The sequence below is a fragment of the Harpia harpyja genome, chromosome 2 (assembly GCF_026419915.1).
Source record: "Harpia harpyja isolate bHarHar1 chromosome 2, bHarHar1 primary haplotype, whole genome shotgun sequence".
Lineage (NCBI taxonomy): Eukaryota > Metazoa > Chordata > Aves > Accipitriformes > Accipitridae > Harpia > Harpia harpyja.
The window spans coordinates 80,555,585-80,575,133 of record NC_068941.1 but is presented as its reverse complement, the minus strand read 5'-3'; the positions used below and the strand labels follow the sequence as shown (position 1 = coordinate 80,575,133).

Below are 19,549 nucleotides of genomic sequence, written 5' to 3'. Positions count from 1 at the left end.
TCACTTGTTTCTCTAATCATTCCTCCCACCAATGCCAGACTGTTCCCTCAAGTACCTTTAGATCAGTATTATTATCATTATTCACAAATGCATATGAATTTTCCTCCAGATGGACTGCTTGTTAAAATATGCAACCAGCTAACAGAGATTAGTTCTTATCTTTCAGTTCAGGAAGTTTGTGAAGAAAATCGAGAACTTCTTCGGCAAGCTTTAGAAGAAGAGGAGGAGAAGCTTAGGAAAAGATATGAACTAATTCAACAAATACGAGCTATTGAGTCTTTACCAAGCATCAGACGCAAGTTTGTGGATTTAACAGAGGTAAGCTCAAAAGGAAAAACTACTGTTTTTACATAAAGATATACTGTATATGTTTCACACATTCAGAGCAATTGTGTACTGCATGCAGATATATCGCAGTCTGGATGCACAGCATTAAGTACAAAGTGACACATGACACAAAGGTGAGATCTGAACTGGAACTTTCACAAAGTTTATAAAACGAAAATTTTACCAGGAAGAATATTCTGGTGGTAAGTGAAATCTTAGTCCCCTTGAACTTTCTTTGAATTTTGCCAGTAGGATCTGGTTTTCCTGACATCTTTCAAAAAGAAACTGGCAAGTGATTACAACATGTTCTATCCATCTTCACAAATTCACAGATTCGTCAGTCCTGGGTAAGGACTGAATGAACACAAAGTTTGGACTGAAGTACAGTTGTTCATACAGCAGTGGTGATTACCATGGTAATTAGCAAAATTAATTTCCTTTGCTTTCAAAATTGTCAACATTCAGGTATATGAAAAAGATTGTCAAGAGAACCCAAAACCTCGTGAGCTGTTATGCATGTACTGTGCAAATGACTTGTGTGGGTGTATGGTTAAGTCTACAGTAAATGTATCCCAAACTTCTTGGACTTATTGTTGATGCACAACAACTGATATGCCTGAGATTAGGCTTTGCAATGCCCTCTTTTGCAGAATTTCCAGACTTAGGCAGCATCCAGAAATCTGTTATCTTACCACTAAATCAGAAGCAGATTAGCTGAAAATACTCTTCCATTTTTCTTATCCAAACTGAAAGAAGAGTAACATAGAATAATATAAAATGACACTAGCAATTTTAAATAGAATCCTTTTGGTTTTTTCTTTCCTTTATTTCATGAGTATTCAAAAGAAGATCACAAATTAAAAAACATCCATGGCTAGTCTGCAGAAAGCATACAGAAGGAACAGGTCTTCCTTCCATGGGACTGTTGGAACAGCCAATATGATGCTTTGGTTTTATCTCCTGCTCCTCTGAATAGAACTGAGCCATTCTTTGATTCCAAAGCTACCTACTGTCTTTGCAGCCACCACATAAATCCCCCATCTCGTTTCTCAGATTTTAGAACACATTTAATGTTAAAGTGTGAAATAAGTGAACAAGAATAACATCAGCTCCCCAGATGTCCCATCCTCCTTTACCCTCTTTGGTTGCCTTTATGGCTGCTGCCATCACTTCTCCACTTCTTTTCCAGCCAAAGAAGGCAATTCTCTTTTTTCAAACCCCAACTCACTCCACCCATTTGTGGAGAAATATTGCTGAACCACAATGGAAAAAGCAGGGGAAAAAGTGAAGAGTACAAAGAATTATTGTACACCACAGATACTGTAAACTGCCTGCATGGAAATGCCAAAAGGTACTCCAACCTATAGGTCTTTTACTGCTGCAGATAGAGTCGCACATTGTGTCACCCCTAAACAGAGCCCTTAGCATGGTCTCACTGCACATTTGTTACCCAGATGATTCAGTCACAAGATGTAGGCTGCAAAGACACAACAGTATGATGTAGTCGGACGTGGAAGTGTCATTACTTTTGCAATCACAACTGTAAAGTGGTGCAGTCTCTCATTCAGGAAAATGAAGGTGACTGGAATGTCAGTACTTTCTTATTTTTGAACCTAGTTCATTTCATTGCCACTTACAGTGGCTGTTGCCTCCTCACATAGAGCTTCTGTTGAAATACTGTTTGTTTCTAAGTACAGAATATGGGTTTAAATACATTTTCCCATCTAGCTCATCTCAAAAAAAAAGCCCAAAAAACAAACAACAGAAAAAAACAGCAGGTTTCAAGTCATATATGAAAAATTCATTGAAAATTCAAGTTTATCCTGTGTGTAAGGTTGCTGAAAATGGAGTGGCCGTACAGGTCATACTGCAAGTACAAAAGAATGGACCTGAATGATATGAATGGACTGTTAGATGGATAAGGAATTGGCTGGATGGCCGCATCCGGAGTTTACAGTCAATGGCTCAATGTCCAAGTGGAAACCAGTAATGAGTGGTGTCCCTCAAGGGTCCGTACTGGGACCAATACTATATAATATCTTCCCTAATGACATAGATAGTGGGATTAAGTGCACCCTCAACAAGTTTGCGGATGACACCAAGTTGGGTGGTGCAGTTGATACACTTGAGGAAAGGGACCTTGACAGGCTTGAGGAGCGTGCCCACGTGAACCTCACAACGTTCAGCAAGGCCAAGTGCAAGGTCCTGCACCTGGGTTGGGGCAATCCCCAGTATCAATACAGAATGGGGGATGAATTGATTGAGAGTAGGCCTGCAGAGAAGGACTTGGGGACATTGGTAGATAAAAAATTTGGTATGAGTTGGCAATGTGCAGTTGCAGCCCTGAAAGCCAATCATATCTTGGGCTGCATAAAAAGAAGTGTGACCAGCAGGTCAAGGGAGGTGATACTCCACCTCTACGCTGCTCTTGTGAGACGTCACCTGCAGTACTGCATTCAGCTCTGGGGCCCCCAGCACAAGAAAGTCATGGACCTGTTGGAGCAGGTCCACAGGAGGGCCACAAAAATGATCAGAGGGCTGGAGCACCTCTCCTATGAGGAAAGGCTGAGAGAGTTGGGGTTGTTCAGCCTGGAGAAGAGAAGGCTCTGGGGAGACGTTATTGTGGCCTTTCAATATATAAAGAGGGATCGTAAGAAAGACAGAGAGAGACTTTTTACCAGGCCTGTAGTGACAGGACAAGGGGCAATGGTTTGAAACTGAAAGAGGGTAGATTTAGATTGGACATAAGGAAGACATTTTTTACAATGAGGGTGACAAGCCACTGGAACAGGTTGCCCAGAGAGGTTGTGGATGCCCCCTCCCTGGAAGTGTTCAAAGTCAGGTTGGATGGGGCTTTGAGCAACCTGGTCTAGTGGAAGGTGTCCCTGCCCATGGCAGGAACTAGATGACCTTTAAAGGTTACTTCCAACCCAAACCATTCTATGATTCTATATCTCAACTTCACAGTTCCCTTATACTCAGTGTAACAATAGCACTCTGAGTGAATTAGCACACTTTTGGTGATAGCTTGCCCTGTTTCTTCCTTTCTACAAAAGGCTTTTTCAGGCTTAGTGAAATTAAATATGTGTCCATAAAATTCTCATTCATTCTTATAATTTTAAAGTACCAGTTCTTTCCTTGATGGCACTTAAGGTGCTTGAACACCAGCATTATCTACTGCATGATTATAGCACTTTTCATATTTTAGGAACCACTTCACTGTCTTCACTGAGTATTTTTGAAATGCAGACACTCAAAATACTCAGCCTCTACCATTCTATGCTTCTAGGAAATTCTCTTTCCTAGACCTTTTTGGTGTCTGCTTGCCATGCTCATACACTACTGCTGGTATATATGCCCTGTTGCAAAACATTTTCCTTTCACTTCCTGTGAATACAACTTGATGGCCGTTGATTAGTTTAAATTAGAGGCAAGGTATTATAGCACTTGCTATTTGCAAATTCACTCTAAATTGAAATCTGAGAGGGAGATAAATGATCATTTACTGTTTCAGTAACCATAGTAGTACACATTTTTCAGAGATGCAAAAACAAAGACTGCTTAATATTGATCTAATTGCTGATGCTACTTCTGCTGATGCTACTTCTACTGATGCTACTGGTGACCATTGTTTAGGTCATGTTTGGTACACATGAGGAGCATGGAAGCAGAAACCACTGAGCCAAAATTGAAGAGACAGACTTTAGGTGAAAAAACAGTGATGATCTCTTCTTACTGGCTCAACTTCTGGAGCTTTAGAAAGAGAAGCTATGGGGACCAAAACTGCAGGAGAGACTCTTGGAAATCTTGGAGGATTCCCCAGGGATGGCGACCCAAGACACGGTCTCCTTCACTGACAAGCTTGTATCATTGGATTCTCCAGACTAACTAGTAATAATCCCTCTTAAGCACCAATGGTGTAGCAGCAGAGAGAAAAGCCTGGTTATTTGTCATACTGTACTTTGTGGTTTTATTGCCCCTGCCCCCCCGCCCTATGGTTTTCTTCATCTCTCATGGCTTTTCCTCTGTTTCACGGACACACTGCTCTGAACAGCCAGAGAATGATCACTGGAGGATGAGTACCATGCTAGATTGCTTAGATGGCACCCTAGACCAGAGAAGAGACACTGGACCCTGGTCAATTCGTGCAGCCAAACTGACAATCTAAGCATCTATCTATGACAGAGCATCCTTCTCTTTTCCTGTTTTTTTTTCCTTCCCCTTCATGTTCTGTTTTGCGAAAAGCTGAAAAGCAGAAAGGTGACTACTATTCTGTCAACAACCTGCTCAGTATTCAATACAAGGGCTTTTTTTTCCTGTTAAAAAGGATTGCTTGAAAAAATGAAGGCTTTTTAACTGAATAATTTCTCTCCATTAAAAGGATTATAATGAGTTTTACTTCCATATGTTTATCTTTACCACTTAATTTCAGTCTGAGAAATACAATTTGGAGGAGTAGTTGTTGTTTTGGATTCCACACACACCCCCTTCATCCTTTCCAAACTTTGTCATTAATTTTCTGTCACTACTTCTATGCAACTAAGTAGACCAAGGTCTTTGCGATTAATCCTAACCAGTGTTTCACTCTTAATGATGTAATACAACTGTATAGTAAGAGTCAGGTTAGCATCTTGACTTCCTGCACCCATATATTCTGTTATAACATGCCATGGTACAAGATAGGCACCGAAGACGAGTACCAAAACTGTTAAAATAGACAAAAGAGTATTAGTTGGGCTGAAATGGATTACATTTTGCAAAGAAGGCTACACAGAAGCTTGGTATTTGTGTGGGTTTATGCAAGTTTTCGATATATGCAGATATATATATGTGTAGACATAGAGAAAGTGAGAGTATATGTAAGACCAAGGGCCAAAAACTTCAAGTGTTGACAAATCTGTATAGAAATGATCTGTCTTTGTATGCAAACTAAGGTGCAGAAGTCTCTCATTACATCTCAGAATCAGGCTCATTATCACTCTCATTGCAAAGTGGATATTAAAAAGCCTTCATTAAACATTCAGGTTTTAATATTTTAACTTTGGGCATTAAGATCTGAATTTCCTACATACAAAGCATTGTTTAGTCCTAGTCTTTTCAGATAAAAATAGTAGATACCATCATAGATCAAATCCATACTTTGGAAATAGATAAATACAAAAAATGTGTATTTTTTTTTAGTGTAAAGTCTGTTCTGGTTTTACAAACTAAAAAAAAATGCAGTTTTACACATTTTAAAACTTCAAAAGTCTAATTAAAACTGGAAGATAAGTCAACACGAATTTTTTTTGACAGCAAATATGTTGTATTTATGATTCATCTACTGTATATCTCAATGCTTTTTCATGAATTGTTTTATGAGCCTTGTGTTTTTACACATACAAAAGATAAGCTCTACACCTTAAAAACAGTTTGTAAATAACAGGCTAGGGTATCCCTGTATTTCTTGAAGTCAAACTATATTCACCATGATTTGGAACACAATCACAACATTCTGGTTTTACTCATTTTCTGTCCCCTTGGTATTTACAGTGTTATGTAAACCTGTATTTCGTGTTCTCTAGACTGGTGGCCATGGTTTAATTTGTGAAATGTCAATAGTGGAACTACGTGAACGCCTCGCTCTACTCAGAGAGGCACAGAAGGCAGCAGAGGAAGAGAAGAGAGACCAGATAATTCATGAAAAACAAGCTAAGGAACAACTTCTTCTAGACAAACTGGACCAGATTTCCCTGTTCAGAGCAGAACTTGGACGAGCAGCTGCTTTAAAGTCAGTATAAAACAGCATGTGACATTTAAGACATTGCAACTTTGTTAATATTTTGCTAGCCCCTTGAGGAGAAAAACAAGCTGAGAGCAAAATACTGCCCTTGTATAAATCAGTATGATTTTTGTTGATGATTATGCTGGGGCCAGGATTTCTTTTATTCTTGAAAATAATTTGCATCAGATTTAACAAATCTTTTTCATCATTTATGGTTGAAGACACTCCATAGGCTAGTGTTGACAGTATTGCCCTAGGATTCAGAGCCATTATTATATGAAGTTCTGCCTTTCTTCTGTTCCTTTTCAGCTAATCAGAACTAATTTGATGTTATTAGAATCATTCTAGCTTGCCACTTAAAGTGATTTCTCATTTTCATCTAAACCAATACATTAGGGCTATAGTTTCCTTCCTTGAACATTTGTTATGTGAAAAGGCAGGCCTTATTCTAGAGGTTAATATTTTAGGAAGGAGATTTTCTGATAACAATAGTAAGTTATAAATTAAATATACTATAGCAGTAGATCAAAGAGAAAATTCTTTGCTTACAGGCTCTCCGATCAAATTCTGTATTCATTATTCATATTTATTATTCATTATCATATTTATTATTCATTGTCATAAAGGATCCATAACGATCATAGATGCTTCACATATGCAGAAGACAGGTCCTTTCCACAGTTTAAAATCTAAGTTAAAGCTATTTACAAATGAAACTGAACAGGAAGAAAGCCTGTGTAAAAGTGTAAAATATGGCATACCTCTTGATCTTACGCCATTTTGACTGCATCTTGACTATTTGCCATTGTTTTCTTGCAAGTTGTCTTTCACCTCTTCCCCGTTGTGGGTTTGAGAGGTTAGTCCTTGTCTTGCCATATTTATTTTGCAAATAGATGTTCAGGCTGACATTCTGAAGACATATTCTATCAGGCTAAAAACACGTCTTTAGACATGTCTTAGATTCATGTTTATTGCTGAGATACCAAAGGTGGCTTCTTAGAGTTCAATTCATGTTACTGATTTATCATCCAGTTCTAAATCTCAATTACAGAAGGCAGTAGTTTTCACTAGTCCCAGCTCTAATTTGCTTTTGTTGCTGATTGATAGTTAATCTCCACAGACTGAGGTTTTACTATGTTAGTACTTAAGATAGTTTAATGAATTTAATGAATCAGTAACTGCAGCTGCAGTGGATTGACTGCATAGATCGGTGACCCTCTCTTCTATGGCGTATATTGAGAAAAGATTTTAAGACTAAAGAACGTGAAATGGTGTTGTAGCTGGAAAGATATTGTCATCGCTAAACATTCAGTGTTGTGAAAGCCTGTGGGAGCAACTCAAGCCACCACTTTCCACTAGAGATGCAAACTAGGCATTAAGAATTTGTGTACTATATAAAACCTGTTTCACTAGTAACTACTTAAAGAATCATTTGTTATGCTAGATGTGCAGTCTGTGAATTTTGTATACTGATGGGTTCCTTGAAAATAGACTCTTTGGCTTAATTCAGTTCTAAAACTGTTCTGATCCTGAAATAAGCTACGCTTGAATGAGAAGCTAACTTTGATTCACTTTTTGTCCTGACATTTGAAATGTTTTTTAGAACAGACCAGCATGCCAAAGACAGTAGAATCCAAATTAAATGAAACACTTGATTTGCAAGCTTCTAGTCAGACTCATGATAAGCAATACAGTAATTTTAATGGAACCCTGTTTGCTCTCCAAATAAAGAAAATAGTTTCATTATAGATGTGATAAGACATTCCTTTCATGGCTCCCAGGCAATCTATGTATGTAACTTGGAAGCACCTACTATAAAGAGGCATCATCAAAGATACCAGAAATGTTGAGTATATTGCATGCATTTTCATCTAGAATCCAAATCTATGGTATTATTTCTGTTAATACAGGAATACAGCATGCTGGCCTATTTACAAATGCTAGACACTTTGCTACTGCGAACTATAGGCTTTATGTGTTAAACCTGATTTACAGATCTTGAATCCTGAAATATCTATCAAGCCAGTGTGAGTGATTAATTGCTTGGGTTGTATTATTGATACGCTGCATAGGAGATGCAAAAGGCAAATTTTTATGTTTACAGAATTATAATATGTTTATAATTATAAATTAATTATAATATGTTTACAGAATTATAATTATAGGGATAGAATAGCAAATCTTACCAATAGTCCTCATAAGATAGCCTTATGCACCAATATAAAATTACATATCTTAAATTGCATTATGTTGAAGGCTGCTGCTAATCATCTAAAGTATAGAGGCTAAGCTTTGCTGAACAAATGTGCTTTAGTTAGTGTCAGCTGGCGTTTAATTGGGTCCCTACCAAGCAGGTTCCTTTCAATATCATTTACAAACAGACATACATCAACACAAAATAAGCACATTGAGCAAGCATATAATGAGCTATATTAAACAAAATAGGAAACGGAACATGAAAAATTACAGAGACATCAGCCTTTAATAGACTGGAAGCCGTGACATCCATCACAGCAGTGGCTTTGTGAGTGCTTGCAGAACACTTAAGAATCAATTCAGTATATATGCAGGATGTCCCTTTAATTGCTAGAATTTCACACAGTTTGAAAATCAGCACTGGCGTATGAAGTGAACAAACATTTGAGTTGTTGGCTTTCAAACATGAGGACCAAAAGATTTATGAGTGTTTGAATGCATGCTAATGTACTGAAGTTATGTGCCTGTATACTTCAGGTACAATTCCCTTTCATTCCAGTGAGGCTACCTTTATTACTGCAAGTAATTTAATGCAGTAAGAACCAAGCAACAGATCAAACCAGTTGGTGCTGAGGCTCCTTCCATCCACATTATCTGTGGTTTGTGGGGGTTTTACTTTGAGTTGGATTTAGTGTGGTCTTGGGACTGCATGCTCTCACCATTCATGTAATTTAAAGCTGTCCAGAGGAAAGTTCTCACAAAACTTCACATACTCAATTCCTGGCTCCTCTGCAAGCCCGTCTAGTGAACACCACACTATCCTTTTGTTTGTCTCACAGAGATGACATAGTACCATAAGGTACATGGAAGCCAGCCTTATTTCTGTTTCTGCTCATGTTCCTGCCTTGTTTTCCTGCTTATTTTCAAGTGATGTGCCAATGCCTGCTGCCCAAGCCTCCTCCCCTCTCCAAGTCAGGGCAAAGTCTGGATGGAGGTGGCAGCTGCAGTTCCAGGGTGACACTCTGAACTGACACTTGCATATTGAAGAGGATGCACAGACTCCCACCAACACAAAAGTTTACCACATCCCCATCTCACACAGTGGTAATTGTGTAGCATGCTGGGGGCTCAGCACTGGATTACAAACGATGGTGTGTTTGCTAAGGTGGCAAAGCACTCCTTTCTCTCCCTGCCACTGCCAGAGCTCAAACCCCTCCTTGACGAGGGGCACTGACCACACACCAGTGTAACACCTCTCTCTTGGCCTGAACTGGGGAGAGGTGGAAATAGCATGAGGGCAGCCATGGCAGGAGGACAAGGGGGAAGGCTGGTTGTGAGGAGGAAGAGAAGAACAAGCAGAAGGGAGGGTTATGAATGAATGACTGTGACAGTCCTTTCCAAGTAGAACAAGCTCCCTAAAGCAGGTGTTCCCTGGAGTGTCCATGTCTGACTTAGGGGGTCAAAGGCCTCCTGGGTGAGGAGGTGAGAATGGAGCCCCATCCTCCAAAACCTGTAAGACACCCTGGCAGCACAACCCTGTGATGCAGCACACAACTGAGGGAAGGGGCGGACAGCACACGGAGGTGGAAAAATACAACAGGGGACCACGTGCCATGCTATCCCTATGTGTGGCTGTTGCTTCAGGTCTTCAAAAACATAGCCTAGAATAATGAAAAAAGGTGAATAATTAGCAATATAAGGGACTTTGGTTTGGTACTTCATAATATTTGTGATTTCATTAATTTCGTAAATTTCATAAATACTTAAGAGTTCTGTATGTGTTTGCAATAAGGAAGTAAGATTTAGTTTCTCAGTCCCTACTGCTGGTAATGAGTTCTTCACTAGCACTGAAACAGAAGGAGGAAATATATCAGCAATGATGGATCAGAAATATAAATATGTGAAGGGAGGCTGTAAAGAAGACAGAACCAGGCTCGTCTCTGTGGTGACCAATGAGAGGACAAGAGGTACAAGAGAAAACACAGGAGGTTCCCTCTGAACATCAGGAAATACTTTTTTACTGTGATGGTGACCGAGCACTGGCACAGGTTGCCCAGAGGGGCTGTGGAGTCTCCATCCTTGGAGATATTGAAAAGCCGTCTGGACACAGTCCTGGCCAATCGGCTCTAGGTGGCTCTGAGCAGGGGGGTTGGACCAGATGACCTCCAGAGGTTCCTTTCAACCTCAGCCATTCTGTGATTCTGTGAATGAACTTTGATTATACAGCTTCATAATCTTTATTTTAAATGAAGAAAACACTGTTATGAGTAACAATCACTTCCCCACCTAAAATTAGGTGCTTAATTAGTTAATTGTTTTGGAAGGGAGTCAGATTTTGAGTGCTAAAATCCCTCACATTAGTACAAAATAGTAATCAATCTAATAGTGCATTCATTTTCTTCACTGCAATAATTAAGAATTACATAGTGCAGGACAGAGAAAAGGCAAGGTACTGTGAAATACAGACAGCCCTAGTCACTGAGACTGAGAGTATGAGGAAATTAAAAAAAAAAAATGTTTATTGCACTATAAGGCAATCCTACTTCTGCTTTTAAAAATATATTTGTGTTTATTGCACAAGACTCCATTTTGTAAGGTGAGCTTATAAATACAGTCCTAGCTGCTTAAATTGATATTTTGGTGCCTAGAATGGTCAATTAGCCATTTTTACTCTATGTCTTACAAGTATTGAGTCAGTTAAGAGCTGTCATACATCTATCTCCTTACACTTTTGATGTACAGCTGGAGTTTGAAAATGTAAATGAAGAGCAAAATGTAGTTTTCAAGAGGAATGCTCTGTGCAAATCTTCCAATTCCCCATTTTTTAAACACAGCTGAGAAGACCTAATCTAACTGTTCCAAGTGTTTTAATTTCCTGCAGGAAAACCTTTAATGCTGAATTGCTGCTTCTTCAGTTAGAGGCCGGATGACCTACTGGACCTACAGTCCATTTGGCCAGATGCTTAAATTGCAGGGCAGATAGATAGTTAAATAATTACAAGGGATATGTAAGTAAGAAGACACTGGACTGCCAAATTCCATGACAAGTTTGTAAAATGTGAAGTAAAAAAATAAACTTATATATTTTTAAAATTCATTATATTTACTAAGGAAATCATTGAGACAACAAATATGGGGTGTCAACTGCAGTTTAAGATGCCTGGAATATTATTTTAAATAGAAAGACACTTACTTACATTTTACCCATAACTGATAGAATTGTTTTGTACTTCATCATAGTGAGCCAAAATCTTTCTGCTGTTGACTGGACACATAGCTTACATGGCAAGTGAATAGAGAAGAAAATCAGTGGTAGATAAAGAAATTTTCACTGTTTGCTTTTATATCCATATTCTGTTGAATCTGTCATTAATCCCTTATTTTTCCTCCTCTGAGTAGTTTATACATACACCCCACACTACTACAAACTTCCACAAGCACATTCAGGAATCTCATCTCATTCCTTAACACTAAAAGGTACTTTCTGACAAGGTCACTAAGTAAAAACTAGAGTTTGTTAAACCATTTCAAATACATACAGACTTAAAAAATATTACAAATTTTTTCAAAGTCTTTGGTAGGGAAATATTTTTTTAATTATGGCAGACTCACAAAGGGACAGAAGACTCTTGTCTGAGAAAAAAAGAAAAGAAAATTAACAAATTCTCCTTTGGACCAAAGATTTGACATTACATTTTAGGAACTAGTACAATTCTTAAAGATTGGTTTTCATTCAGGGTGCTTATTCAATACCAGTAGCTGGTAAATAAATGTAAAAGTAAAATTGAAATGGTTTCTGCATATTTTTTTCATAAATTATCACATAATTTTCTATTGAATCTGGAGAGGATTTTTCTAACTATATACTACCCCATTCTGCCTGGCTGTTACTTTACTTCCTTAGGAAATACGTGATATGGGGTGACAGAGATCATATGAGCTTTTTCTATCTTGAGTCCTGAAAGTTCTAAACTGACCATCACAGAAAAAGAGAATTTTAAAATTTCTTTTTTCATTCCTTCCCCTCTTTGAGTTTCTGTTATGATGTGGTGTGACATCTGAAAATCTATGGGACTGGCAGCTTTTTGGAATAGTGTAGATGACTGGCACATGACTTCATGTAGAAGAGGACTGAATATTACTCTGAGGATAGGCAACTATTTTCAATGTTAATTCAGAAGCAGCTGCTGCTGCTTCATGATGTTAAACCTCTTGCTGTATTTCCTGTAGTTGTATTTACAAGAATTGGGATTTGCATGTAAGGAAAGGGTTTGTTGCTTATTCCCACTGACAATATTTAATCATCAAGTATTTACATAAAATCTTATTGTTATATTCTCCTATATCCCTTGGAATGCAATGCCTTGTTACAATGCAAATAGAAATAATCCATGCTCTCAGTTAGATTCAGTGATAGTACATAATTTTTACATTTACAGAATAGTGTTAAAAATTAATCTCAGTGTAGCAGAGTATATCACAGTATTAAGGAGTATAAGGAAGTGTTATCCTAACCAGATAGGATGACACAAACAGCAGAGAGGTTCAGGAAGTGTCTCAAGAAAGCAACTGGAAATGAGAAGCCAAGCTAAACTGTGCCCCTTATTTAGAGTGCAGAGTCACATTTCAGAATGTTAACACAGGTCAAATCTCCCCTTCATCCAGTTCCTGAGGATTTGGGGAACTCTAGGAATGGCTGCTCTGAAGAATACCTGCTGTTATGGAGAGTTTCCTATTTATTAGCAAAGATGAAGCTAGCAAGGCAGACAAAAGCCATCTCTCCCAAATGAAAGAAGTGTTTGGATCCCTGGAGTCTTGATACAGACACTTTTTAAGGCAAATTGGTGGGTTTAGCATCAGAAGGAACTTCTTCCTTCTTCCCCTTCCTCCAGCTCTTTGAGAAGAGTGTGCCTTATACTGCAAACACTGTGGTATAAGACCCGAGAGATAAGGGAAGAGTTCTGTCATAAAACATTTCCAAAGGGCAACCTGACTGTGAAATTAGTCCTGCCACTGACAAAATAATAGTTACAGTATTGGCTGAACAATGCCCCAGTGGACTCTGCTCTTGGTCATTTGGAGTCTTAATCTGGTTTCCAATAAAAGCAATTGTAATGTTGTACCACAGCAATATAAAAGGACCTTTTATAAAACTATCCTTGCCAGCTGAAAGAAGGCATCAGATCTAACCTGGTTATACATTATACAGTTATGTATATTCTTTGGTAGATCTGACACTTCAGCTTTGAATTTGGCCAGAGAATCACAGCTGCTCAAGACGTAATATTAATACTACAGCTTAATCATACTGAGCCAAATTCAAGCGCAATGTTGAATAAAAGAAGAAGTTGGATGTTAAGTGAATCACTATGTAATGTGGTATAACCTTCCTGAAGAAGTTGTAAATTGTGCCAGTTGGGTGAAAGTAAGCAAAACCAGATAAAACGTGAACTCCAGAAGACAGAAAAGTAGCTACAATATAAGGAAAAAAAAAGGAAGACTATCCAATAACCTCTCTCTTATGCCTTTTATGCTGCACGTGGTGCTATCAATTTATGCTCACCTAGACCAACTAACCTTAATTGATACATCACCATCCCATAGATTTTGAATCTGAGCATTGAGATTACACAGAAAAGAATATCTTTCATTTGCCAAGGAATACAGCAATCAAGATGAATACTAATGATGACATAAGGAAAACTCCATAGTTCTCACAAGCAAAAAGCTGCAGTATTATTACAAGTTTTGCACATGCTTTTCGTAAAGAATGTCATGTGAGACTTGAAATACTTCAGATATTGTCATCATGGCATCCTGTGGGAAGAAATTATTCTATACTGTTTAGTAATGCTGTTCTGTAAACAACAAGAAGCAAGTTGTGAATACCACATTCAAGCTATATGATTTAAACCTGTTTTGAGTCTAGCTGGTTCCCAGAAGCAAAAGCAAATTCATTATTTTCAAGGTAATATATGCTCAGAAGGATTTATTCTGTGGGTTGACATTATTTTGCCTTCTCATTGCTTCTTTTTGATTTTGCAGGCAAGAAGAAAAGAAAAGAAAGTCCCAGTCTGGTGAAAGGCCTATGAAAGATGAACGCATTTTAAGCCTGCAGAAAAAGATTGCAGAAAAAACAATGGAGCGTAAAAAGCAAGCAGGACTCTTAAAGATTACCCCCCAGAAAACCAGCATCACATCAAGGAAGGTCTGGAAGTTACATAAGGAGAAAAGCTCTGCAATAGACCCGCTGTTCACAAACCTTTGTTCAACTGCCAGCACTGGCAAGGGGGGCAGAGGCAGATGGTGACATACATGACTGGCAATAACAACACCCTGCTTCCTGCATAGGCAACGGTTTCTGTAAACCATGGCCTTGACCTCACCTTCTTGTCACACATTCTGCTGCCACAGAGCAGGGCTCATCCGTACGACGCCTAGCTTCCCACTCTTATTACCACACACTCTCATCCCATCAAAACAGCATCTTACCCTGTCTCTTAACTCTGGTCTTTCTCAGCTTCCTATCGCACACATCCCATTACACCACACTGGGATGCTCACCCCCTCTCTCGCCCAATGCATGTTACAGTTTATCATTCCCATGGTTTTTACCTTGCCTTTCCTCAGCCTGGTCCCACAACATCGCATGGAAGCACCAGTAGGCCTGTAGGCTTTATGTCGGTTCACACTGGTTGTGTTTCCTTGGCAAGTGTCTAAAGACAAGCAGTGAGGAACTGCTGCTCCTGCCGCCTCTCCATTGCCTCATGCATACCTAACATTTAGAAGTGGTTCATGTACCAGTAATAGTACATGTACCACAGAATATGGAACACTGCAGTGAACAGTCATGATGGGATCACTTTTTAAAAGCTGTACTAGCCCAATGTAAAATTAGAACTAAATCTCCCAATCCATTAAAATAATAATAATACTTTACCTGTTTTGTGAGAAAGTTAGATGAAGCTGAATTCAATGAAGAGGAAAACTTTATTTTTCAAGTGTGTATAGTTTAAAAACCAAAATAGTGCAATCTTTCAGAGTATCCATGTTTGCTGCCTTCAGAATCCCCTTTCAGGCAAGCAAAACATATAGGTGCTTATATAGACAACTAGGTCTACCCCTTTTAGCAAAGAAAACATTGAAGACCTATTTGAAGAAAGCATCTGAATTGGGATGCCTTTCTGAACTGAAGTTTTGAACACATGCTTAAACACTTTGCTGAATGGAGTCCAGAGTAAAGTAGAAGTAATAAATGCAGACTTCAAAGGAAAGCAGCCAAATAATTACAAACATGAGACATTTTTTAAATAAACAAAGAGAAATAATAAATTCACACCTGGAACTTTTGACTACCTGATGTGGGTCTGTATGAGTGCTCTGGTGTCACATGAATGAGCAAAAAAGCCAGGGTTTGAAAGTTGTTTTGAAGTTAGATTTTATCTTTTTATTGAGTTTAGCTTTAAACAGTAAGTCTCTTAAGATGTCACAGTGGTTTTGTTTATGTTCTGCTGAAATGTTAAGAAGACATCTGTTAAAAAAAAAAAGAAAAAAACAATAGAAAAAATTCAAGGTTACTATAAATTATTAGCTGGTTTGGTGTATTTTCCATCAGTGCTGTTCAGCTCTGCATGACCCTATCCAAATGTTACTACAGGAAAGTGGCTCAATTCTGGTCAGATATGTTCAGCAGCATCTTTATTGTAGTTGAACTGCATATTGCTGAAAATGGTGTTAGGGTGACTAGAGAAAAAAATTCCTCCCTTAGTTATAATGCAACAGTTATCTGGCATTCAGTTAGTACTGCTACCTTTTAGGTTCCTCAATAAGTAGAAAAAAAGTGACACTAACCCCTTGTCTTAAAGTTCCAGATTGTGGCTGCAGTTACATTTGTGGTGGCCCTTTGGGCCCAATGGGTTTGTGCTGATATAAGTAAAGGTAACATGTATTTATAAATCACTATTACATTCTTGATAAAACAGAATTTATATTGCAATTTAGAAAACCAACCATAAGAAAAACTACCATTAATGAAAAAAATTTTCTACCATTTTACGCAAAGAATCAGATGAAAAAGTAGCATTTTTCTGTTTGTTCTGAGCTTTTGGGGGAATGCTTCCTTGTGAACCCAGCTTTTGAATGAGCAAACCACTAGAGTCTGATAGGATTTGTGCAACTGTTCATTTATGGCTTCAAGAATAAACTGTTGGCAAAGAAAGAACATAAGGTAGCAGCACTGGAACAAACCATCCAGATGTAGTTTTATCTTGACTTAACATTTTGAGGAGTGTTGCAGCCATGTTTAATTCCCCTTAAACTGGGCAACCCACTCGAATTACCTTTCTATTTATCATGCCCAGTTTGATGTTGACAACTTTCCCAATCACGTTAGCAAATAAACTATGTTGCCAGCCAGCCAGATTATCAAATAGAAGTTCAGTGTATCCTCTAAGAGAACCACTGTATTATCTGCAGACTGATCATCTGTGTGTCTTTTCTGCAGGATTCTTTGCAATGGAACCGTTGGAAAGAACTGGAAGAGAGTCGGGAAAGACAGTTCAAGATCCTTCAACATGGCTTCATGGCCAGAGAAACAGCTCAGAAAATGGCTGCCTATGAGGCAGCAAGAAGTGGAGCCACAGTCTGCATATTGCGCTCTGAAGTAAAATAAAATACATTTGGAACAAATTCAGGCCTGCTGGAAATCTCCCAGTGTGCCTGTTTCCTACAAGGTTGAATTTTAATCTTTATTTCACCTTTACAGTGTGGTTAGAAACATCTGGGTCATACAAGCACAATAGAATAAAAATGCATTAATTTTTTTGTCATAGAATTTTATTTTTACACTATAATGATACTTTTTTTTTGTTAGAATCAAAAGCTTTAAGAAACCCAAACCTTACCATCGAAGTTCCTACAGCAGAATGGCAAATATCTGCGTAAGAATGTTGAGATCTGTATGTCTGTTATTGTTGTATACTATGTCATGATTTGCTATGATCATCTTCCAAGAGAGTAAAAATGAGGGCAAAAACCAAGCAACATTTGTTTACATATGCATCTTTTCAGAAGGCATGGTCAGCCCAAGCTCCTAACATGTCTTCTAACATAACAGTAACTGTGTGAAACTCTTGGATCACCAGTTTCAACACCGGTTTTAGAGGATGAGGGAAAAACTGTTTAGAAAGTTTAGATGATGTGATAGCCTTCAGGAGCCAGAGTCTAGATTCAGTGACCCAGACAGACCATCCGTCTACTCACAGATGTGAATTTCTTCAGTCTTTAAACAGTGGAAGGAGAACAATTTCTATACTGTGTAAAACAGCCTTTAAATCACAAGACTTATTCTAGGCACAAAGCCAAGGAGGATATAAATCTGAATTAAAATCTGCAGAGCAGTAAGACTTTGTAATGTATTTCTACTTTAACTTGATGCCAGTTACTAAGTGTTTAATTATGGCTATTGCAAATATTTAAATTGAAGGAGACTGTCGCTGACACTAGAGTCAGGCAGCTGCTTTTAATGCTCTCACAACATGACATTTCTCACTTTTTACTAAGAAAGTCTAATGGAATTCTTTTGTTGCCATCTAGCTGTGAATATCACTTCCACAATCAGCAAGCTGATAAAATGTGCTGTATTTTTCATTCAAAGTAAATGCTACAGAAATCCACAAAATCAACGTAGGGCTAATGCTCCATAGAAAGAGTTAAGGAACATAGGAGAGTGAAAAGAAGAAATCATAGCAGGAGAACTACAGAGAAGAGGGAACTATGACGCTATGTGTAGTAGGGGATTGTAATGGCTTAAAACGACAAACCCTTGGTGGCAGGGAGCTTATCATCTTCCTTCGCAGTTGTTCAGCATTCTGTTGCATTGTATTCCAGAACAACAAAACCAAGTGGTGACTCTAACACCTTATCGTTTTCCAGAAGCTAGCAATTAACAGGGCTGACAGTCATGGTCCATGATATTGCATAGCTGAATAGTTACTTTTAAACTTTTTGATGTGTCTTGCATTTTGAGAATTAAAAAAAGAAATTAAATCATCATTAAGCAAATAGATAGGCAGGTGTATTTAGTAGGTAATATGGAAATTTCAAAAATCCATCATACTGCATGCTTCTTCCCCTGTGATGTTGGGCCCAGTTTTCAAAATTCTTACTGAATTGCAATCAAGCTGATTCATAACTATTTCCTTCTCCATATTTTCCCTGCTCTCAAATGAAAGGACTGAGGAATAGAGGAATCTCAATAGTCCAGCTGTGGAATTTTTTCCTTCATAAGTCACAAATAGCCCTATTGCTAGTTTAGGATCTGATGCATAAAGTCATCTTCAGAATCAATGTTTTGAGGAATGTAGAAGAATGTGAGTCTCTTAGGAAATGTATCAATATATTCCTATATTGATAGTTTTATATCACTATAGCCTATTGATTTTTCAGTGATGGCAGGTCTTGCAACAGAATACACAGAATAACATTAAAAATACCACATTCCTCCTGACAAACACAGATAAGTTGATGTTGGAGGCAGTAGATCCTACCCAGAGCCACTCTGCCGCTGGCCTCTAGAGCGCCTTGTCTAGTATTCCTTTTCCAGATGTGACACACAGAAACCTCAGGTGATCCAACACAGAGCCAGCAAAGGTCTGGTAGGACTTGTTAGTGTTATATTACAAAAGCAGCTAAATGCCATTGCAGTCAGGTGAGCTATGAAGCAATACAGCTGCATTCACACTGCTGCCTTAGGTCGTGTCTGTGGCACAGACCATCCACAACCTGCTTAATCCACACACAGATCACTGAGAGTCAGCAAAGCCTCTACTACACTCATCACCCTTCATGGAAACACAGGTGGATGAATAATTCATGATTCATTCATTTACACATCTGTTACAGTATTTGCGGCCAAGAAGAGGAGGGTAAGTGAAGAAGGGCGACTCTTAAATCATCTAACAAAACAGACTTACAAAGTCAGAGGTTTCACCTGTCTGATCTTAGTGACAGACTCATTAAGAAACCCTTTTAGTGCCAAAAGCTGCACATTCCAGAGGTCTCTTACTTGTGTAAATGGCCAGACCACAAAAGCCTTCACATGCAACTACGGTGCAAGGAGGCCCAGATCACCTACGGAAGACCAAGGGGTTTCAGCCCTGCCATGAGCATCGGGCACAGGGTGCTCACCCCTCCTGTAAGACAGTCGCTGCTGGGTGGCACTCGGCTCCTTCTTCCAAATCGGGTAACGAGGCAAAGCCCACG

The 19,549-nt window shown here is 38.6% G+C and overlaps 1 protein-coding gene across 3 annotated transcripts in view; it reads left to right on the top strand.

The window, feature by feature from the left end:
- Window positions 1-17,680, top strand: part of CFAP99 (cilia and flagella associated protein 99) — a 62,080-nt gene extending 44,400 nt beyond the window's left edge. For all 3 annotated transcript variants that reach the window (XM_052780658.1, XM_052780657.1, XM_052780656.1), the window contains 4 exons: window positions 167-318; window positions 5,892-6,097; window positions 14,333-14,495; window positions 16,791-17,680. In XM_052780658.1, the coding sequence (XP_052636618.1) occupies window positions 167-318; window positions 5,892-6,097; window positions 14,333-14,495; window positions 16,791-16,958 (689 nt within the window). In that variant the 3' untranslated portion in view covers window positions 16,959-17,680. The remainder of the gene's footprint in view (window positions 1-166; window positions 319-5,891; window positions 6,098-14,332; window positions 14,496-16,790) is intronic.
- Window positions 17,681-19,549: the final 1,869 nt, after the last annotated feature.